At 37.2% G+C, this 25,120-nt stretch overlaps 1 protein-coding gene across 2 annotated transcripts in view; it reads left to right on the forward strand.

Annotated features, from left to right (window-relative positions):
- Window positions 1–25,120, forward strand: part of LOC134794818 (rho GTPase-activating protein 7) — a 318,807-nt gene that overhangs the window by 39,153 nt on the left and 254,534 nt on the right. The window contains exon 1 of one of the 2 annotated variants that reach the window (XM_063766627.1): window positions 197–682. The exons of the other annotated variant lie outside the window; for it this stretch is intronic. Within the exon in view, the coding sequence (XP_063622697.1) occupies window positions 598–682 (85 nt within the window). The 5' untranslated portion in view covers window positions 197–597. Of the gene's footprint in view, window positions 1–196; window positions 683–25,120 lie in introns of those variants that run through there. 2 annotated transcript variants of the gene reach the window in all.

Consider the following 25,120-nt stretch of genomic DNA (forward strand, 5'->3'; position numbering starts at 1 on the left):
ATTCAAAACATACCTAATACAAATAAAATAGATATGAATTCTAACAAGAAGATTATAGGAAATTAAATAAGTACTACATAGAGAAAAACACAATTAAGTATCGGAAAGCAATAAGTAATATAAAACGAACATTTCGCCAAAAAAATCAGAAACATGCTTAGAACACCTTCAATCTGCAAACGCGTGAATGCAGAAGTTTTTTTTAACACAAGTAAAGTTATCGATAAGGCATCGTTTTTAGGACGTGTCGTGCCCCCCGCTTAGTAGAGTCAAGAGTCCGTAGCGCGATCAGTTGGCCCCAAGCGCTCGCGCTGAGTGCGTGTCGACGTCTGCGCACGCGTTCGTTCACCCCCAGCTCGATCGTCAGCTGTCAAATTTGACGTTTCGTAATCGGGGAGAATCCAGGATTACTAAGTAATCAAAGTACATTTAAACCAACTAACTGAAGACACTGCTCTAACAAGAATTCCGACTTGCGTAAAAATGTTTTGACGTGCCCGCTTGTGTTGTGTTAGTGATGATTTCTGATTGTATCGAGTGCTGTGTTTTGTGTAAACTAGTTTCGAAGATTCGTCGTTGTTATGCTGTTATCATGTAATGTCGTTCGACGCTGATATGTCTATAATTAGCGACCTACGATGGCTGCAGGACGAGGAGTTGTTTGCTCTTTCGTTGCAAAACGGTAGGTTTCATTCACGTTAACGATCCGGTTTTGTTTTTCTGCCAATGACGTTGAATTGTAAGTGCGCGCGTTTAAAGTGTCTACCGAGGCGAATCGTAAAGTTACCTCTGAGGGAGCAGAGTTAATTACTTTACTGTTAGACCTTGGTTAGTGCCTGGGCAACAAATTCTTGGCTACTCAACTTCGCGGCAAAATGTCAAGCACTTGCGCACAACACAAACAACATTTTGAGCGCGCTCAGCTCGCGAGTCACTGACCAACAAATGAAAACATTGCTTTTAACGTTTGGTTATTATTCTAAATGTTGGACATTTATTTTAAATTTGTTTAGAAATAATAGCAGTTTATTAAAAAAAATATTACCTACTAAACTCGCTTAGCAAAGTTAAGCGAGTTTAGTAGGTAATATTTTATACCTAAAATATAAAATACCTACCTAATCAATAATCATACTTTAGGTCTATAATCCTTAATTGTCAATTTTAACATTTATAAAACGGGTGAAATAGTTTATATGTAGTTAGAAACTTATCAATAATTTTAAAACTCTAAGTAGGTAATCGTGAATCTATGTTTTGGTCATTATTGTCGTGCAGTGTCGAAGGATGCGTGCGCGCGGTATCGGTAGGTAGGCAAGTAGGAAATAATGCCCAAGGTGAGCTAGATTCTTGCCGGCCGCCTGGTGCGAGCCCTGAGGACTCCATTATAACACGCAATATTGTCAAGTTGATTAAAAACTTTGCTCTGGCCGCAATGTCACATTGGGTTTCCCCAAAGTACCACTTTCGATTGACCGATCTTTATTAACTCCTTGGGATCCGTGGGGCTATCTGGAATAAAAACAGAAAGTATTCTCTTTTGGCGAAACATTAGCTACGTGGGACTCAAATCTGTTACTACCTACTACATATTTAGTTATGCTGCGTAGTTACTGTGTGTACCTATAAAACATATTGTACAAATTACATTTTGAGATTACCCTTACCTTAAACTCTTAGGTACTTGAACTGCTGTTCGCACTTTATAATCTGGCTATAAAACTGATACCTATGCATATGACCTGTCAGATGGCAAAAGTGAAATTTCAAATAAATACAAACCTTAGCTCTAAAAATATATTCCTATGAGTGTACAGACGACATGAGTCAGGGAGTATCTAATTTTTTTAATATTCTAACTAAGGAATTCTTTACCTATGCAAGCATACAGCTTGCTCAGTCGGACGGATGTTATATTACCTATAAAACGAATTGCAGATGCATCTCAACATTCTAATTAGAAATCTAATTAGAAGCTGGATCTTATTATAATCGGTAGCCGAGTGCTGGCGAACCACACCCAGGGAACTAGCGAAACTGTGCATATTATCACGCAAAATTAATATTGATCATCAGGAGGTCACATATATATATATACCTACTGGAAACACAGAATAAATAATAGTACTACGGTACAGAAAGGACACATCCTACAAAACCGAAGTTTAACAGCGATTCAGGGACGAATCATGCTACCTTTCTAATGTATGGCACTACCCCTTTCGGCTATTTAGGGTTGTCAAAATTCAAGTCATTAAGTATCTCGACGCTTAAGAATCAATACTGTCTAAGTAACAAATAATTTAAAATGTAGACAATTATGGCATGCTGCATGCTATTCGTTATTTTTTTCTGCACCTAACTGCATTAAAAGGTAAAAAAACGTCAAAAATGTTAGTTAGACAGTATTGATTCTTAAGCGTCGATCTTATCTGTGGTCGTGCACGCAAAAGGACGTCAAGTGGTGCTAACCCTAATAATTGTTCCGAGCAATGCTGAGCCGAACGGAGCCGAGTGTGCCCGAAAGGCGGAGTGTCTCCCCACTGCTGGAACGCAACTCCCCTGCATTACGTTAACAATGGAAATAATACTTATTTGTGCTATACCTAAGTTTGATATAACTGTAGTAAAGATACTGTATATATAACATACATACGGCAGGCTTAAATATTTCATCTGCATCCTACCTACGATACGTCATTTCATAAACGTATCGTCGGTCAAATTCCTTTGATAATATAACACCCACGTAACTTCGTTAGGATCCGTTCACTATAACGTCAATAACAATACGTTTCAGAATTTCTTTTCTAAAGGCGGTCTTGATTTGGGAAACAAAGCTTTACAAAAAGTCGAAAGATGGTAACTAGTAAAGAATTACGCTCTATCATGCTTATGTTGTATGACTGGTCGCGCCGTCGACCATCTAAGAATTGACTATAGTGCGACTTAATTCAATATTTAAACAATAAATGAATACGGAATTGCCTTACGACAGACGGTCAATATACTTACTCAATATCGCAAGCATCTCCTGATGATGCCTCGCCCCGTAGAGAGGAAAACCTGGAAAACACGTATCAAGTTTAGGTGGTGGTTATAAAACCATAATATAATTATAATAATATAATATTTATTTTGGTGGCGGGGGAGGGTCAGAATTATAATAATTACATGCAAAAAAATTGCAAGTAATTTTCAATGATTTTGCAGATTAGAAAAGCAATACAAAATTTTGTTATGTTCAGTGCAATAAGAATTTATCAAAATCACTATTTTTCTCATCAATTTATTTTATGTTAAGCAAATCGTTGTGTGTTTTACAAATGTAACAATTACAGATACCGTTTGAAACTTAACTTTAAATGTTAAGTACCTATTGTATAGTTGAAATAATAAAAAAACTAGTTTTCCTTATATATTTTATACCTATAAGTATCAAAGCTTTAATTTGTTCGAATATTTATTTCCAAGTCGTAGACTTCGTGGGTTATTCCAATAGGTATTGATCAACCACTTTTGATATTGAAGTCATCGTCTTGGCATTTGGATTCAAATGTTTATGTAATGTTTACTTTTGTTCTTGACATTGACTATTTTTCTTAATCAATATTGCGCGATTATTGAAGTGTGTGTTGGTGTGTCTAAATAGGCAAACTACTTAACCGGTTCTGACATAGATTAGGTATATTATTGTTATCTTCAATGTTATTTAACATGTCCTAACAAAACAAGTTTTCGTAAAACTTTGTGTCTATCGATTTGTCATTGTCAACATGGCCTAAGTAATGATTACTTATTGTTTTATAGTATGATATTATACATATGGAACATCTGCAGGCCTAGCACATAGGGTTACCATATGGAAGAATTAAATGTCCTGATAAAAATCCGGACATCACCCTAAAAATCCGGACATTTCTTGTAGCAGAGATTTGGCGTAACTTGAACGACGCCCCGGCGGCGCGCTGCTCTCTGCGGTGTACTCTGTATCGTGGATCTACTTTTCCCTTTCCCTTCGCCCGATCCCGTATCCCCCTCCCCGGGCGCGCATTTGATTTTTATAAGGTCATTCCTAAAAATCCGGACACATGCCAAGTCCGGCCGCAATCCGGACAAAGGGTCAAAAATCCGGACATGTCCGGACAAATCCGGACGTATGGCAACCCTACTAGCACATGATTGGCGCGACAATATGTCGCCGCAAGATAGACTACCCGTCTTTTTCTAACTGTACTAATCAAAGAGGGACGGGTAGTCTATCTCGCGGCGACACACTGTCGCGCCAATCATGTGCTAGCTCAGCTGACATATAAATAGTATTATAGACGAAATTCAATTACACACATGACATTTGAATACATTTCAAAAGTAATAAAATAACAATTCGTTCTACAGACTAAATACTTAAGTTAAACACGACTTTGACTGTAATAACTATTAGTAGGTAATGATGATGACTAGACCACCGCAGTTATTTAGCAAGCTTAAACATGCAGTTAATTAAAAGAAAAATATCCTTAAAGCAAAGATCATAGAGTTGAAAATAAAACCTAAGTCCATTGTAGACCTGCAAGGATAAATAAGAAATAGGATAAATGCAGTGGTATGTTAGAATTGGCAACATAGTATTAAGCGGGCCAAGTTGTAGGTTACAATCTGATAGAATAGTTGAGACCACAGGGAAGCGGTCAAGACTTCGTTAAAACACTGCAATAAACATTAATAAGCATTCAAGTTATTTCTCTACATATAAATAAGCCAGCGACGTTCTTTTTTAAGTAGTACCTACTCATAAATGAGGTAGGTAATTTTTTTTTTTTCGTAAATGTGGTAATACTTTATCAAGTAGGTACAAGATGTAGTGCATAATTGTTTTCCATCGTATTTTCTCGGAAACGTTCGTATTTGTCATGCTTCTTCAATCAACCTCAGTACTTTTTGTACCGAACCTCACTGAAATAGCAAGACACGTTCGTACGTTTCCGTGAAATTACGATGGAAAATAATTATGCACTACATCCTTAGTATTTAATCTTAGACTGCTTTAGAAAAATATAACGAATTTAAGAAAACGGTCGGTATTCAGTATGCTATCTATTACAGACGCTGGTTTCCAGGCTAACGTAAATAAATATATAATAATATTAATAGCGTTAACATTGTCTGGAAATGTGGAAGTCGTTTGAAATCCTACTACTTTGTCGCAGTAACAACTATACCGCGGCAATTTAAATATGTCAAGTCAAATTCGTAAAAGCAACAAGGTACTAAAATGCTTAGTGACTTTTGACGCTGAGCTTACAATGGGCAGTTTGTAACCTAAATATGCTGGGCATTGGATACCTTTTGTTAAGGAATGTGACTGGCTCGTTAAATGCTAAAGTTTGTTTTAGGATATGCCTGGTATTTCATTGCACTGTTAGGTATTTTCACTAATCGTGTTACGGAGAAATATGAAAATGTAAAGGTTTATGAGGAGCACAGAAAACATCGATGATGTTCGATTTCAAACGTAGCTACTAAAATTCTTCTAGCTTCTATTTCTGGATGTTGTATTTTTTGTTACTTAACACTTTAAACTCTCGCGTTTTGTACACATATTTAATTACACAGACGGGTCTACCGCGATATAACATTTTTATAAACTAATTTCGGTTAGTTTAGAGTTGTTTTATTTATATCTCCGTTGACATTTGCTGGGACGTCAGTCTTTCAGTGACCACAGCATGGTACAACTCAGCTGAAACGTCGGAATTTAATAAGGTAAAAAGAATGAAATTATATCGCGGTAGACTTGTTTTTGTTACTGTTTTACCTTCTACGTGTTCATAGACAGATACATAAGTATGTACTGTAAATAACGCTTTAACCACAGGCAGGCGTATTTCAGGTGCTTGCAAACTCAACAGGCCTCAGAAAGCGTTCGATATCCAAGCCTCAATTTAATAACACTCCAACATAAAGTTCAGGGTAAAAAACCTTAGCATATAATTTAAGGAGATCATTGACGTCAAGCATCGATGACCTCAGCTCACAAAAAGCGAGAACACGGGCTCACTAATTAACTATTCATCATATTACCAAAGATTACAACGATGATTGCAAAACAGAAAATGTGATGAGTTTTTCAGACTTGAAAGATTTACATAAGCATGGTATTTCACATGACTCATTAAGCAAAATCTGAGATGCAATACACATTGGACAAAGAAATTGGATAGGTGGAATACCCTGAGTGATCCATTTTGTGGTAAAATTTTTAAAATACATTTCCGTGGTTGTATATTTTCTCATACTATGGTGTGGTGTCGCTGTCAATTTCCTATATCAAATGAGTGATCTTGACGGATTGAACGTTCGAATCGCGACAGTAATGCGGCAACGACATCAACGCAGTGTTTAAAGGAAATTGACAGTGACATTACCCGTGTCAACGATACAGTAGTAACGTTAGCAGCAACAAAGTGCTGCAGTCGCTCGAATGTTCTATAAATAATTGCTAAAATTTAAAGACTGCCATTAAATAGTCAATGACTAGAAACTAAATTGCTTAGAGGAATACTTAATGCCTGCAATTCTTGTCGGCAACATATCACATATCAAAATGATGTCACGCGTGACGCAGAGGCTGGTCGAATGGCAAAAACTCCAGAGTGATACATTCTAATGTATGAATGGAGTTGTTTAGAATTTCTTTATTGACGACTTAATGTGAAATGATTACCTAAAAGAAATTACAGTAGGCAGCTATAGTGAATGAAAATATCTTCCTGTATATTGGAATTCATAACCAAATCACATACGCGGTATAGCATCGTAGATCAATTTAGATTAGGTTAATTGAGCACATTTGGCTGAATGGTTTTTACATGTATTTGCCATTGAAATGCTTCCGTGCTGACGTATTCGTTTCTTATGTATACTTGCAAACAAAAACAACTATTAACCATATAACTAAAACCACGTAATCTAACAAATAATAATGTGGCAAAATAGTTTATTATGTCGTGACGCTTAGAGCTGTTGGCACTTACGGTATTTTTAACGATGCCTTAATGCAAATTTGTCGCTTCGAAACGCAAACGCCAACCGATTTAAGTTATCTTTTTATACAACATAAATATTATTTTACACCTGTATGTGTCGATATGCGGAAGTGAATCTTATTCAAAGAATAATAGAGACTAAAATTATTCGTGTACATACATAGTGTCAGATGTATAATGCCGTCCCATCGGGGGCAAGGTTAAATTGGTGACACATTCCAAACAGTCAACGTGCAATTTGCTGAATTCAATTTACATACATATACATAAATTATCTTATTAGTTTGTAAATTCGTATTAACTACAAGTCGAATATAACTTAACTAGTCTTTAATTTGGCAAAATTTATCGGCGTATTAGAAAGCGCAAGTTATTTAGTCGGATACAGCAAAACTGGTTAAAGATTTCTTATGAAGGTGCTTAATTAAGAATTAAGTGTAGAATTTTATCAAATATTTTGCAAGCTTTTAAATTGGCCAGAGCAGAAATCCAGCCGAATATTGTTTGTCCTAATAGGTAAGTAGTTGACACTCATACCTAGGAACCATCTCATATCTCATAGAGGCATATCTAATAAATGTTAGTATAGTCGTATCACTTAACTTCAAACTCGGATAAATCCATTCGACCCTCTCAGCAAATATTTATCCTATTACCTTTTCTTAATAAGTAACAAAATCGCATAATCTGACGGATTTACCCGAGTTTAAAGTTAAGCGACTCAGTTATTTTTACCTTATAGTCCTTATACTCATCATTCATTATTTAAATTCAATAAATTATAATTATTTGTTTTAGTTATTTTATAACCCTTAATATTGTTGCAAAATGTTCGATGTTAACACACCACAACTGTAACTGCTAAAGGGGCCCACTGATTAACAGTCCGCCGGATGGTATCTGCCTGTCAGTTGTTATGAACTGTCAACTTTTTGTTCTAACTGACAGGCCGATTCCGTCCGGCGGACTGTTAATCAGTGGGCCCCTTAAGGCAGGTCTTTCTTCAAGTTCCTGTAAACGCCTTGCATTAGCGTACTTTTCTAATAGCCTTGTTTCACGAGGTAATTAGGGATGGCCACAGGGTATTCGCCAATATGACTTGAGATTAATTATTATAAATAACAACTCGTTAGTTCCTCACACTGTAATGAGATTTTAAACGACCTCCATTACGACACTTTAACGTTTTACATCTTGTGTTTTTGTTGTAAAGTTACCTGACATTGCATTAAGGTTGCATATACTGTGGTAATTTATAGGAACCCGTGAGTTTTCAGGTGATTTTGACAAATATTTTTCCATTTTTGCAAAACTTTGAACCTTTGTCACATGGTGTGACGATATGAAGACCGATGATAATAATATAACGATCATAGCTTGTAATTAATATGGTCCTACTCATCCTAACTACAGTTAAAAACAGGGTATTTGCAGGTAGGTACCATCTTCTAAAACGTCACCATTCTTTACGTCTCTACCAGTCCAGCTAACTATTATAACATTAATAACTTCTTACCAACCGCCTCAGTTAAACGGTATACTTATAGCAATGATTACTACACAATTCCGCAAGATGGCCCAAAGCTCCCACAGCCCACACCGAAAGCATGTGTCGACACAACGCTTGTATGTGTAGTGTAGCAGATGCGCTTATCAGCGCAGCGCCCGCATTCCGTGGCTTGATTGATAACTTGCTTATGTAATAATGTATTCTATATAGTTGCATGTAAGGAACAACAGGGATTCTGCACACTGGGCGTATGAGCATGGAAAAAATTTATTTACACAGACAAATAAAAATATGAATTGGGTGAAACCGCAGTGACAATATGAACTTAATGCATCACTCCATGTTGTGTGAATCTAAATCTAAGGTGTGATTTCTTTAGGTACAACAATATACTTGTAAATACAAAACCGAGCTTTGAGAATTTCATCACTTTATAACAAGCTTTAAAATGTTATCTAAAGTTCAACTTTTTATTATTACTATATTAACTATGTACATATTTAGTTATTTTCTACCTTTTACTACCACTTACTCCTGTACTTAGCATACAGGTACGATGTATAAATAAGTGCAAGAAATAGTGGTTATAAAACTTATAAACAAATAGTTAACCTAGCAAATTTTCTAGTCTTAATTACCTATATAAAATGTACGAAAGGGCCTCTACATTTTGGCTTCAGATCTGCGCACGCCCCCCCCAAATATCTGGGAGACCATTGTTCCATGTACGGGAGTCGGGAAAGATACAAATAAAATTCAATAGACCACAGCGTTTGATTTCACCTTTCCCATCATTGTGAACTTCTAAGGAATGGAATGCGTTTCCTACGCACTAAGAGTAGGCTATGTATTTTCAAGGCAAGGCAAGAAGATTGCATTACAAAGTAGGAAAATACATTGAGATAAAACTCTGGCCTATACCAGTCAAGAAATAATACACCTACTTGTCTACTACCTACACCTTACAACAATTAAATAAGGCGTACGTGAGTAAGAAAGATAAAATTATTACCTCCGTGTTGCGTTTCATTGTTGCTTATACTTATCTCTACAACTTCACTCTGGGGTCGTTCAACTCTTATTAGATAATATTTTAAATTAAAATTTGTTTTTACTAATTAGCTTATGTGGGCTTTTCAGTTAGATAATGGTAATAAATTTATCGTGTGTTTGTGCAACTACAAGTACGTATCTCTTGTTTAATATGTACCTATGAGGTGTTCTAAATGTTCTAATTTTTACTGACTTTTCACATAGAGTGCGATAGCCCCCATACTCTACGCACACTTTAGGCAGTACTTAGCTAAACAAGGTAACTAATTATTGTGGATAAATCTTAATTAATTACGTAGATCACTTAGTTCAGAAAATATATAAGTATAGGTATGCTACATATGTGTCCTTATGTGCGTGTCGGTATGCAATTACTTTCATTGAATTCTAAGCTTCACTTATCTGCCTATATACCTAATAATTATGTTAATCATAAGTACCCACTTATAAAATATTTCATATTTTTTAAAGTAATTTTAATTATTAAAACAAAAACAACCACCAAAGTAAAATTAGCGGGCGTTTACCTCCCAAACGAGAATCTAACAATTGGTTCTCAGAGTTTGTTCAGGCTGCCAATTTCAGCACAAAGTTCAGACTATTCTTAAGTAATGTAAATTAGGGCCCTCATTAAGGGACCTTATCGTAGTTGAATAATAATACCTACGTAACTGGTAAATTTATGAATATGAAAACTTTTATTTTTCCTAATCATAAATGAAAAATAAGTTGCTTAAAAGATAGTATAATAAATCGAAAATAATCACCTTCACCTTGTTGATATGTTGACGAAGACAGCTGTAAGGAACATGAACATGGACACATGTTATGTTATTAACTATTAAAATGATCTACTAATGCAGGTTTAAGTAAATTTAAATCTTTGGAAAAATCTATTTTCTTGGTTACCTATGTACCTATTTGTTTTTGGAAAAAATAGCCGTACCCGTTTTTCGTCTAAGTAGGTACATTAAACTTAGTTGTATTGCATTCACACAGATATTATAGAGTAATCAAACCGGTGTAAACTGAACTCTCTACACGTGACATACGACTTTAAGTGCCAAGAAGCATGCATTAATTAAATAAACATTGTCCTATCACTTATTATGAACTTAACTAATGGTGCATCAAGAGCTAAATCTGATTGAATCTATGCTTCGACTTAGTGCATTTTTCCGTGCGGTGAACATGATTCACCTCTATCTCAAGTCTGCCTCTTAGCCAGGTCCATCGTATGTCCATTTGAAAAATAGTTCAAACATGTACTCTAATTGCCTAAGAATAAGGTATGCAATTGAACGAGTTTCTGAATGTACATAGAGCGGATATGCTAGCGTTGCAGAATTCGGGCGAACAGCGCGAGAAGTAAACAATCCCTATGCCATAAACGCAGAGACAGTTATGGTGCCCTTCCGAGCCCTACATGGATGCAAAGTTCCCGGCGAAGTGGGCCACTCACTTCATTGTGCTGCAACCTACTTGCATATCGCCACGAATCCTGTTCTATATTTAGGTGAAAATGTGCATTTTTGTGTTATGCTGAATGTAGATTATGATTTCTATGTTTTGCACTTAAACATTTGAATACCTATGTTAAGTAAATGTGGTTGAATGTGTTTTTTACTGGGACGTTATTTAATCACCATGATTTATATTCTAGCATTAAGTAATATGATTTTATTTAGGTTCGCAGTGGCGTGCCTAGGGGTTTGGAGTAAGGCAAGCCGAAAAATATGTTTTCGTAATAACTGTCCAATCTTCACTCTTCGGACTCAAATACATTCTGCTAGCGTATCGAGGCGAGCTAATCATAGCGCACATAGGGCATACGGCATACTATTACTAGATAGAATTTATCCACGAAATTAATTTAACGACTTTACCTTGCCTTCGTTGAGTAATACGTGGACGCATTTCATAACGTCACAAGGAACAACTTCATCCATTGTTAACGAATTAGACACTTATAAATGTCACAACAAACGAACAAATCCACATTCACTAATTCAACTTTTATTTTGACTAAATAATAATACACTTGAAGTCAACGCGCATGAAACTCGCGCTCGTGCAAACTTATGCAGCTAACTTCACACCAAAAGCCAGGCTTAAATCGCCGTACTAAAGTGCTATATATACCGACAAATAATTATATTCATTATATGGCGGTTTGTAGGCTGGAGCGCCTAAGAGCGGAACGAAAAAGCAAGCCCGGTTGCAAGCCGACGAGTGCGAGCAGGATAGTGAGCATAACCTGATTGAGAGCATACTAGAGCATTACTGATTTATTTCGCGCGGACGAGGCGCCACCACGGCAAAAATTTGCAACATGCGCCGCAGTCGGAGCGCTGTGGCTTGAATTTAATAATACGGGTTCTTTTGGCGCGTGGTTTTAAATAATCTATATTGATCTTATCACTACGTAATTTCAGTAAGGCAACTAAGGCAAGCCCGGCTTTTGGACTTGTATGGAAGTACCGCCACTGTAGGTTCGAGAAACTCTCTTATTTACTTGTACTCAGGGCCGGATTAACCCTAAGGCAAAGTAGGCAACTGCCTAGGGGCCCCGCCTCGGCTAGGGGGCCCCGGCGGCTCAGCGCGCACCAAATTTTATTTTTTTCCATAGGGTCATAATTCATGAGTAAATTTTTTATTCTTATAATAATGAGTATGCTTTATTATTGGTTTTTTTTCTATCCATTCTTTAAATTAATGAAATACTGTAATAACATTATAGCAATACGTTACAGTGTACGGGGCGTATTCTGCATACCTGTTGTAAAGTTGTAATAATAGGGGTTTTCAGGAAAAATAGTTTACTTTTTTTCGAACAACCAACAACTTTTGGGTTATTTCGGCTCAGAATCACGAGGACTATTGATTAAAACAAAGAAAAAGGAAGAAGACGAACGTGTCCCCAGTTTTTAATAGGAATGCTCGACCTTCAGCCTCACTTTTTACCTCAATTTATCATTGGTTTATGTTCCACATCTCCTCTACTTCAGCTTAGCCTTTGGCCTCGCTGCGCCAAGCTCGGCCTGCGGTCTCGCTTTTTAATACAATGGACATTGGTTCGTGTCTGTGCTCAACTATTTATCCTGAAGCCTGATGAAGCACGGCTTTGACTTCGCATGAAAGCTCGCCTCACTGGGGCACTTCGGACTTTTAGGCCCAGATGAAGATTGATACCCGGCCTTTTAACACGCTTTCACAATTTGCGATATTGTTAACAAAAAATTTCGCGCTCGCTGGGCTCGCGTTTATTTTTGGTTCTTTAGTTGACCCTGTATGATCTACATGTTAATGAATAGAGTTAGACCAAGAAAAGTCTGAAATGATTTTGATAGCACACGCAGTGCAAGTTCTATTTATACGTCATAATGTAATAGAAGTTTTGACGTTTAATGTAACACTTGCACTGCGAGTGCTATCAAATTGTTGCAGGCTTATCTTGGTCTAACTCTAGTAATTTAAATAATTTTAGCATATGGTAATTCCTTATTATTAGGTTTATTCTATCGGCGTGTGGTCTAAAGGGGCCCACTGATTAACAGTCCGCCGGACGGTATCGGCCTGTCAGTTAGAACAAAATTTGGACAGTTCCGAACAACTGACAGGCCGATACCGTCCGGCGGACTGTTAATCAGTGGGCCCCTATATGGGCGGACTATCGCTGTTCAGCCTCGCAAAATATTAACTATTGAGAAAATCAACTTTGCGGCACTAGTTGAGCTTAGCCTTTAGGCTCGCTTAAAATTTGCCATTAGAGGTAGATAGGAAAGTGACGCTAAAGCTCACATCTTTGGTATTCTCCTGGGAATTGGCCTTAAGCCTAAAGGGGTCTCCCCAGCTCCCCACACTTGACGTGATGCGGAATCGGCAAAAACCGATAGAATAAAGCTTTATGTCCACGCAATAAGAGCGAAAAAGACATCGTTCGATTTGGATCGGCTCGGCCGACGCCTGAAGATTGAAATTAAAAACTCAAACTTATTTCCCTGTACTGAATATGCTGTGTGCAGAATCGACTGTAGGGGGCCCCGAGCCTCGCACTGCCTAGGGGCCCGACATGCTTAATCCGGCCCTGCTTGTACTCCATGCCACTAAAGGAGTTTTGGAGTTGTATTAATAATTATAGGTATAAGTTTGCATATTGGAACTTATGTCATTAGCGAAAGATTCCAACTTGTGCACATATTTAAGCCTGGACGGAGTGAGCACTCAAACATTCTGCTCACATCACGGACAGTACCTTGGCATATATTTGCCAACGGTTTACTAAGTACTAATTTGAATTTGAAATCGACAAACAAATCGATTCGTCGCAATGACATCTACCTATGCAAAAAACACTTGCGAAAACGTTCTCATGCGCGATGTGTTCGATTTTAGACTTTAAGCAGTTGCTCTAAAATAGGTATTAGTTTAGATAAGTTTGGTTACTGAGTGCACTATGGTTTTACAAGGGTAGTTAAATGTGCATATTCAATGGCTACATTATGTCATTGTTTTACGCTTTGGTTAAATATTGTACCACAAACTGGGGTTGAAATAAAATTAGCGCCGATATAAATGTCATTGCCCGGGTATAATGAGTCACCGACAAAACTGCAGGGTCAAAATCATTCCTTTTGACTTTCCCATAAAATAATAAACAGGTATATGTGCGTTAGTTTAGATCTAAATTAGAACGAATTATAAGGACTCATTTACATTGGATTCCCAGTAGTAAAAACGCACGCAAAATAATATAAACCTAACCTTAAAGTTCATCATGAACCTAAAAGTCAACGAGCCCTTATTGCCAATTTTTGTACTACATTAATAAAAAAATTGCCCCCTAAGGTTTTACACTCTCTTTTGTACACATTAAGTCTTACCTCAATTTTCAAGTTAATTAAGCGAAGGTTGTATTTTAAGGACGCAAAGAATTCGTTTAATGAGCCGTATAAATATTAATATTGCTAAGTAAATTTGCGAGTTCGGACCAACCGTGAGTTAATTAGTGCCAGCCAGCCATTTTGTAAAACGGGTTTGATTTTGCGCTTCGATTAGGTTAGTATCGATTCGTATTGATTTTTGTAGTAGTGTAAACAGAATTACCCGAACGTCTGAAATTTCTTTCGTGAATCGGAAGATATTGCTAACGAATAATTAAAAATGACGTGTTATTGTAAAATTTAAGATAAAATACATAGGTACGAGTATAAATGAAAATTATAAAATTATAAAGAAATATTTAAACTTATTAACCATAGGTATAATGTACCCATATAACATGTTATGTTGAAATAAAGTGGCAATGTTATTGTGACGTAGGCCTGTGTCACTCTGGGAAGAGAGGACCATGTTTTATTAGACCATGATCTATCAGTATGGTTAAGAATAATGATGTTATTGCACACGTTCAAAACAAAACATGAACAAATAGTAGAAATCATCATTTGATTTGTGTAAAATATTCACGGTTAAAATGTTAGTGGAATTTATCAATTTTGTTCTAAAAGGTGCATTTCTGAAAATATGAAACAAACACATTTATGTGAAACCACTTATACCTCATTAGTGTAATCAGAAGGTACTCAATTAAAACGAGCAGCACGTGGAAAGCGTGTTTTCACACGTCTGACGAAACCAACGAATTTCACTATTTTTCGTCCACTTTCCCACACTTTAGGGTTACCACTTGGTTGCTTGTATGTATAGTTATATCTATCGTGATAAAGTTTAGGGACGATAAAGGACTGCTTGTATCGTATCGCGCACTTTCTACTTATTTTTATACAGCACAATATCCGAGGTGGAGGTGGTTTATGACATCTATTTCAGTTTATTAGGTACATATTTGTACGTTTAGTTACCAGAACATCTAATCTTACTTGTTTCTTGCAATGAAATACCTATAGATTTAGGCCATCATTTATTATGAGAGCCATATATTCAAAAATAATACAACGCTATATCGGCTATATCGTATTTCTGGTTTTACGACTTAAATCTATAGCTTGCACCACTGGCACTTGACCTTATTCAAACGTATCATTGCTATATTTATCTAGTGCGCGATGTAGCAGTTGTAACAGTTTAAAGATATATTCTCGTTAGTGCATAGTACGTAGCAACGAAAATATTATATGGTTGCTTCACACATTTCGCGAATAAAATCAATACGTACAACATTATTTTTAAAACCCCACCAGCACAACCAATTTCAAATATATATTTTAGTAACAATCATATTTTTATAACTACCACTCTTCTCTCTTACTCTTCGAACAACGTGTAGAAGCGCTACAAGTTAAATTAAATTTAAAGTCGTAATTTTATCAATATTCTTTTTTCGCTTCCGCTTACTGCCAACCCTACTTACTCAAACAGTCAGTCCATTACGAATGTTTGGCGTGGTCGCACTGCGAAGCGTTACGGACGAACCGTAATTTGATTAGTTTGAACACGCTAGAAAGTGAATGAGTTTTAAATTGGAAAAACGCCTACGTTGTCTTCTCTTCGTTTCGCTTCGAAGATGGCGTTACCCAGTACCGACCGCACCTGCTTCACCCCGAAATTTCTTAACAAAAGTTAAAAGTTAAAAAATTCATAACTCGTAAACTACGAAAAATCGGCTAACATACATGGGGTATATTTTGATAGCCCACGACGTGGGGAATCTAAAAAAAAAATTTGAACGTCAAGGTTTGGACCATCCTGTATTTTAACTATTTACCTAAACAGATGAAGCAATAAAAATAAATGCAAGTAAGACTCTGCTAAGTCAGTAAACTAGCCTGGATATACATAAAATTTTCTTTGTCATATAAATCTGATTGATGTCTTTGCGAAAATGCAGTTAACCTCTAAAGTCTTGTACATTCCTACATAGTTACGCTGTGATAAATTGCAACATTGAGCAGTACATTGTTCTGTTATTAATGGATCAGAAGATCAGAACTGAGCATCTGGCAATGTGGCTGTAGCGTGTAAAAAAGAGATTAATCCAAACAAAAACTTCTCACTCCAAACTACTTCGTGTGACATTGAATCTATCCAACATTGATAAACTGTCCATTGAGGATTTAATACGATAAGTTCATTCCGTAAAAGAAGAAGAGATTAATTCGGACTCCGGACCACCCAAGAAGTATTATAATTATTATTTATCTTACCAAAATAAACTAAAACTCCATGAAAAATTGCATTATGGCGATTGCAACGGAATGTTGTTTAGTTTTTAATTCAATATTGTAATGGTCATTTAAAAATGATTGTCGGTTTTAAGTGGGATAAGCAAGACCCTGTGCGGTTACTTATTAATAAGTAAATCTCTTCAATATAAAGCATCAAGTAGGTATTGGTGTAGGTGTTGATGTACTAGAGATCTGAATGTGTGGAAGTTGGTTGCTCAATCACGCATATTATAATTGGATGTGGAAGAAATTTGGCACACTTATAACCTGTAAATAAGACGAATACTTTTTAACTCAAATTATGTTTTAGGAAGGTGAAATGGAGCTTGAAAGCTAATGTACGGGACGGGAGTACAAAGGTGGGATAAATGGCGGGCAGTTGTAGATAAATGACATTGATTAAGTTCCGATATATGTATTTAAATGTTTATTGCTCAGAAGCTCTTGGACTGGAATTTGATAATTTCCTACCTATTGGCTTGATATTTCCTACAAAAGTAGCTCTCTGTAGTTGTCTTGCCAATGATTAACTACTGTTCCGCAATGAGTCAATGATTCTCGTTAAATTGTGATGATGTCAGTTCATTTTAACACCGCGTGACCTAAGTGCAAGGTTTAGTATACTATAGTACTCTGTTTGAACGATGTTCTGTCATTTAACAGTACAAATTATTTAATGCAGGTTCTATGTTTTCATCTCCAATTCAATAAAAAATAAATAATAATGCAGGCTCTATGTTTCCATTTTCAATCATTTGGTCGTACTTGTCGAAAATGTAAATACATTTGGTTTTTGTTTTATTGTTTTAATATTAGTCGTCTTAAAACATGTGCAACATAAAAATATCTAATATTTACTTACTGTACTATGTTCTTGTCTGCAACATTTTTAGGAGCAGGGAGCACTAACAACTAAATAAATAGAACAAAGGTTGATTCTATTTGTACGGGGTAAAATACATATTATACATACTACTATTTACCTTCATCGCGGAAAACTATCAGCAATGCACTTGTTTAAATATGAGTCATATGGTCGTACGTATGCAAACAAAAAATGACCCTGCCTGATATATTTCGTGCTTGTTATTCATATCCGCGAAAGCCATATAAAGAGAGATTGTCATTAATCATTAAAGTAAAAAAATCGTCACGACCATTGTCATTGTGTTTACATCAGTCACAGATTATGTTAATCAGAAGCGAAATAGGAGGGCTTAGTGTCAATCAGGAACTTATTACCAATCCGTGTACTTGCGGAGATTTAGAGCGTCGAGACAGATGTGTTGATGCAGACGATTTTATGCTAATCTGAACTTAATTGCCATGGTAATAAGGTAATGACTGGTTTTTTCTCAGTGGATGATGATTTACTATATTAATATGATGAACTTAATACATTTAACTGGGTTCATTTGCTACGGTTTGTTAGAGCCTGGTAGAAGGCAAAGGGTTACCTCTGATTGTTATATTTTCTACACTATTTAATGTGTCCTTTATGTGTAAATAATAAGTGTGTTGATATAACTAATTGCTTTTAACATATTTCTAGGTACTTTACAAATTACGAGTAAGTACCTCTAGTAGCACTTAGTCACATTTAAAAAGTTTGCTCAAACATTCAATTCTTCCCAATCAATCAATCTTATACATTACAGATGCAAAAAGCTGCTTATTAATTAAGCGTGACACAGGCATTAAGGTAACATACTTAAGGGTTTTCTATTAATGTACCGGTTTATTGCGAATATAGTATTTATATCGTATTACGAGTAGGTAATGTCTTTCGATTAATTGTAGGAAAGAGAAAATAAGCAATATATAGGTAAGTAAGCAAGCAAGTAAGAAAAAAATATAAATAAATAAATACAATAACAAAACAAATAAATACAGTAACATAATTGTTGTTAAAAATAAAAATAAAAAATTAAAAGGTCTATTTTTACAGATCGCTACTAAACTTATTCCATGACACAAACAACCGACAAAACAGCTTAAACCAATGGTGAGTTTAATACTCTTACCTTACTTGACCAAGATGCTTATGTTATTGTTAATGCGTTCTAGATTGTTATCTCTGCCGAGATCATAAGAGGTTCTCGTGTTGCAAATCTTTGGAGAACAAAAAAATCTTTGTTCCTTTTTGGCTAACGAAGTTGCACAAAAAGAACGAGATAAAGAATAATCCGATGCGATTACAAACAAGTATGTAAAAAAATGTATTGCTCTGTATTTTTTCTTAATGAATTGCTTCAGAATACGCCTAAATACCACTACTGATTTTATCGGGTTGCAAATATTGGTCTACAATTAGTTAACATCGTGAGCTTTAAGATATTTTATACCAGTTTTTTAACAAGCAGGAAAAAATGGGAAAAATTACGCTTCCGGCAGGACTTGAACCCGCAACCTCCGCAATCCGTGCGCTGCTCTTAACCAATTGATTGTATTTTATACCTTTAACATGCATTTGCTATAAAGGTAGAATAATAAGACAGTTGTTTAAAAAATACTTAAATTTTCCTGTTAAGTTTCTGAGAAAAAACCTGTGATTTTTGCACTTTGAATCATACGATTGATTTATTATTAGATTTCGCTGACCATTTGTTAATGTAAAACTGGTTCTTACTCGTATTTTCCGTGTCCGCTCTGCACTTCGCTGATTCGCTTTACGCCAACTCTGACCCCTTCCCACAGTCAAATCTTTTATATGTATAATATTTTTCAAACTCGATGGGTAAGATGACAGCTGTCATTTCAATACAATTTTGCGAGATTTGGCGTGTTTAGGTTATAAATTATATGGAGATGACACCTGTCATCCTACCCTTGAAGTTTGTAAAATATTATAGTTTTTATCTGACGTAATTAGTACCCCCTTGTTTAAAACGCTTAAGACACAAACATCACAATAAAATTATAAAGATAACGCCATTAATACCTGTTATAAAAATTAGTCATAGGTACCCATTTTATAAAGGTGAAGTAGATCCTTCTTGCGGGTACAGATGGAAAAATGGAGCTAAAACAATCAAGTAGGTATATTTTACGAAAATAAAAAATATTTTTATGTTCCTTAACTTAATACATACTTAGGGGTCATCCATTAATTACGTCACACAAATTTCTTGGTTTTTTGACCCCCCCCTCCTTGTCACATTTTATCAACATATTTTTGACAAAAGAAATATTAGTAATTTTATAATCCAAAACTGACTAAGAAATAAAATTAAACGAATAAAAACGATTATCGTTTCAAAAACTTGCTAGTTAAATGAATATTAGCGTATAAAATAATTTAAATACATATTCGGTTACAGATGAAGTTAAAGTGACGTCACAAAGTTTGTGACGCCTCCTCCCCCTTGTCACAACGTGTCACATTTTCTTGACCCCCTCCCTCCCCCTAAACGTGTGATGTAATTAATGGATGACCCCTTATTAAGTATTTCATTTTACATTTTTGGACTAAATACGAAACTTTTTCACTATTTAGGTATAGCGTGTCCGCTATTTATTATTACATCTATTTATAAATGTATAGTATAGGTTTTGAAATCATACATAATAATAATATACATAAACACTCAATATGAGCGCACGCCACTCCATAAGCATACTCTATAGACCTATAAAAAACCCGGCCTTTCCTTAAGCAGAGTGCACTTACAATGAGTCACGATTAAACTTCAGTTTCAAGTAAACATCTAAGGCTTTTCCCAAGATGCATCTTAATATGTCCCTTAGGATAAACAGCTAAGAAAAACCATTAAATTAATTAATTTATCAGCTCTGTTGTAAGCATCAGGGATCAATCCCATGGGGCCGTTTAGCGTACTTAAGTTACCATTTGCCACATTTCTTACTAACCTAGACATAAGTACATTACGCTAGCTTGACTAGGATATGTAAATTGGAACTTCTAAGCATTCAAATTTTAACGAAATTTATAAACTGTAGGTATTTATTTCAATTTATGTAGGTATCTCATTCTGTATGTTAGTTCTGCTTTTAGAAATTCAACCCCTACAGTGATATAACCGGGCTTGATGGATTTTAACGACTCCCACGCGGGTGAAGTTGCGGAGGCTACAGTCTGTTTTTTTTTTAAACTATGAAGTACCTACCTACTGCCCATAAGAAATAGTATGGAGCCCTCATTTGTTACATAGAAAATGTATGACGTAAAACTATATTGTAAAAAAACAGACAATTGTAATTTCATTAAGTAAAGTAACAATGACAATACTATGAAATAAAACAATTTTATTATTATTGTAGAGATTAAGCGTGCATACTGCATAGGGTTTGCAATCCGGATCCGAAATGTATGAAATTAGCCGATCTGGATCCGGATCCTCGGATCTTCCCATACATTTCAGATCCGTCGTGCAAACCCTATTAAGCGTGCACATAAGACTGCATTTTTTCCTTGTTGCATTTTATTCTCAGCGTCTTATTTGTCTCTATTTCTTCTTAAAGCTAAATTCCTTCCAAGACCAAGTGTTGCCCTATTTTATGAAGAATGCTGTTTAAGTTCTCTTCTGTTCTGCGAAGGGAGGTTAAATATGTATTTCGTTTTCCCAGGCTATTTTCTTTGTTATCTTTTAGTAATAAGATTTTTCTAAGTACAGGTCTGGACCTAAGTCTTTTCAAATAGTTTTTGTACAAATTAAGTAATATTAAAAAAAAATTCACAGATTTCGTGCCTCACACGACTATCGAGCACATTGGAAATGAATCTACGGAATTCGAAAAAATATTGTCGCTGAGCGACGAGAAAGTCTGGATAAGGAAAAAGTTACAAAATAAAACTACAACGTTGAATGATAATTATTTTATTCTTAGACTAACACAAGTATCCTGGACATAACGCATGTGAACAAACAAATTGCAAAATTTCCACACGCGTATCCAAGTTTGAATAATTGTCGCCGTGGCGCATAAGTATAGGTACATATTATTTCATTTTTCGATTAATAAGCAGGATATATTAATGTTCAAAGTACAAGAAAATTATTACACGGCAAATCCGTAGTCAACTCGAGAAGTGGTGATCGGCAGCGGCCCATTTGCTGCAAGATATGAAATTTTCTTGACAGCAGTTTGACGCGACGAGAGATGACCATAACAGCGTTTGTCTATGTTGCACCAAACCTGAGTTCCAATAGGTACTACCAGGGTTCAGCATCAGCTATCTTGGGTAATGCTCATCATGACGAATCGGGTGTCCAAAACAGCGTGTGCCTATGTTGCACCAAACCTGAGTTCCGCTAGGTACAACCAGGGTTCAGCATCAGCTCTATCTTGGGTACTACTCTTCTAAGTGCTCATCAAGACGAGTCGGATGACCAAAACAGCGTGTGCCTATGTTGCAACAAACCTGAGTTCCTTTAGGTACAGCCAGGGTTCAGCATCAGCTCTATCTTGGGTACTACTCTCCTAAGTGCTCATCGAGACGAGTCCGATGACCAAAACAGCGTGTGTTTATGTTGTATTAAACCCGAGCTCCACTAGGTACTGCCAGGGTTCAGCATCAGCTATCTGCTAGCAGCCGCCAGCAACATGCCAGACCATTTCGTGGCACTTTTTCTTTTTTATGTTTCTCTGTGTAAGTTTTTATTTTGTGTTTCTCCCTCTCCCTCTCCCTCTCCCTCTCCCTCTCCCTCTCCCTCTCCCTCTCCCTCTCCCTCTCCCTCTCCCTCTCCCTCTCCCTCTCCCTCTCCCTCTCCCTCTCCCTCTCCCTCTCCCTCTCCCTCTCCCTCTCCCTCTCCCTCTCCCTCTCCCTCTCCCTCTCCCTCTCCCTCTCCCTCTCCCTCTCCCTCTCCCTCTCCCTCTCCCTCTCCCTCTCCCTCTCCCTCTCCCTCTCCCTCTCCCTCTCCCTCTCCCTCTCCCTCTCCCTCTCCCTCTCCCTCTCCCTCTCCCTCTCCCTCTCCCTCTCCCTCTCCCTCTCCCTCTCCCTCTCCCTCTCCCTCTCCCTCTCCCTCTCCCTCTCCCTCTCCCTCTCCCTCTCCCTCTCCCTCTCCCTCTCCCTCTCCCTCTCCCTCTCCCTCTCCCTCTCCCTCTCCCTCTCCCTCTCCCTCTCCCTCTCCCTCTCCCTCTCCCTCTCCCTCTCCCTCTCCCTCTCCCTCTCCCTCTCCCTCTCCCTCTCCCTCTCCCTCTCCCTCTCCCTCTCCCTCTCCCTCTCCCTCTCCCTCTCCCTCTCCCTCTCCCTCTCCCTCTCCCTCTCCCTCTCCCTCTCCCTCTCCCTCTCCCTCTCCCTCTCCCTCTCCCTCTCCCTCTCCCTCTCCCTCTCCCTCTCCCTCTCCCTCTCCCTCTCCCTCTCCCTCTCCCTCTCCCTCTCCCTCTCCCTCTCCCTCTCCCTCTCCCTCTCCCTCTCCCTCTCCCTCTCCCTCTCCCTCTCCCTCTCCCTCTCCCTCTCCCTCTCCCTCTCCCTCTCCCTCTCCCTCTCCCTCTCCCTCTCCCTCTCCCTCTCCCTCTCCCTCTCCCTCTCCCTCTCCCTCTCCCTCTCCCTCTCCCTCTCCCTCTCCCTCTCCCTCTCCCTCTACCTCTACCTCTACCTCTACCTCTACCTCTACCTCTACCTCTGCCTCTGCCTCTACCTCTATTTCTATTTCCACCACCACAAGAATGCATAGATTGTCGAATAGTGCGTTATCTACGCCCGTCTCAAGATTTTGAAAACCCACGCAGTGCAAGTGTTATTCTGCCGTCATAATCCCGATAATTCATAACAAACACCGATAACGAACTCTGCGAAACATGAAGTCATAAATGTCCTGTGAAAAATGTCGTTCTGACTTTTTGACTATTTTAAGGTTAGGCTACAGGGCAAACCCTTAACCCGATCGTCTTTGTTTTAGGCTCAAATTGTAGCTGACTAAATTGTCCAGAGCCGTTTTTCTCATATTTTTGATATCATTCTTCGTTTCCAAATTATCGAGCACCAAAATCAAAAATTCGGAAAAAATTGAATTTTATTTTCACTATTTCGACCATAACTTTTTTTGTTTTTGACTTTCTCGAATAATTATTTTTGCACCTTACAGCTCTCGTGATTATGCGTCTTTTGAGCCTATTTTTTAATATCATATCTTCACAACTTTCCGAGATATAAGGGGATCGCACTTTTTCGTGAAATCGGACCGTATACTGGAGCGAACGAAAAGACATTTCCAATGTCAAAAAACACTTGTATTAGTGGTAATAATTTGAGGGGTAATTTAGTCGACTATACAAATGTAAATGAGTGTTAAATAACCCAATTGAGAAAATTGATTTGTTTGTTTTCCTTTTGTGCTCCTCTATGTATTTCACAACTGAAACATCATCATCTACAATAATTTGAATGACTTAACGTAAGACAAGAAGAAAATACCAAACAAAGTGTCGCTGTATGCGTTGTCGATTGACAGCATCGCTTATCACCCCTGCCTGGGCGCGTAGCCAACGTGCCAATCGTTAACACTCCGCAGCGTATCGTAGTCATCTCTCTCCATCACTCTTCCCCACTAGTGCGACAGTGACAGTTGCGTTTTGTTCGCTATGGAGCCTTAACGATTGCAAGTTGGTTACGCACCCTGTTTACGAATGTCAAAAATCGCCACAACGTATGCCGCTGCCGTACTTATCCCGCCCCGGTTTCGCAGTAAACCCTATTTTGCGGTTTAGCTTAACTATTAAATTAAGCAATATAAGCGTTCCGCAAACGCACGAACATAAGTAAATATTAACAGTTAACAAACAAACAAGTGTTCAGCCATATTAGTCGATCCGACATACCGACGCCAGCTGGTCACAGTTACATACCAAGGGTACCTGTTTGTTGGTAAACCTTTAGAGACTTGTTCTATTTATTAGTAGCACCTGAAATATTCTTCAATCAAAGAGACTGTATACCTAACTCAGACCAACTAACTAACCACTACTACTAACTAACTCCTAAGTGGAAGCTTGAACTAAGACTTGACACATACGAAAAGTACAGAATTTGTAGATGGACTAAGAATTAGTAAACAAAACGGAAATGTATCTCCGAGTAAGAGCTGTCATACATTAACGTCATCTTAGATACAGGGGCCGACTCGTATAAAATGTAAGAAAACAATTAAGAAAATAATTCTTTAAGATGCCTATACCGGGTGTGTCCTGTAATATGAACAAAAATTAGACTGTAGGCTGTAGTCCTCAAACTGACCAACATTTGTTCAGCGACAGCCTACAGTACATTAATTTTTTTGCTCAAATATTACAGGACACACCCGGTATAGTCTAAATAAAATGAAAATGTTTTTTGCCACAAAAAAAGTACAAAATATAAA

Source organism: Cydia splendana, chromosome 1, assembly GCF_910591565.1.
Source record: "Cydia splendana chromosome 1, ilCydSple1.2, whole genome shotgun sequence".
Lineage (NCBI taxonomy): Eukaryota > Metazoa > Arthropoda > Insecta > Lepidoptera > Tortricidae > Cydia > Cydia splendana.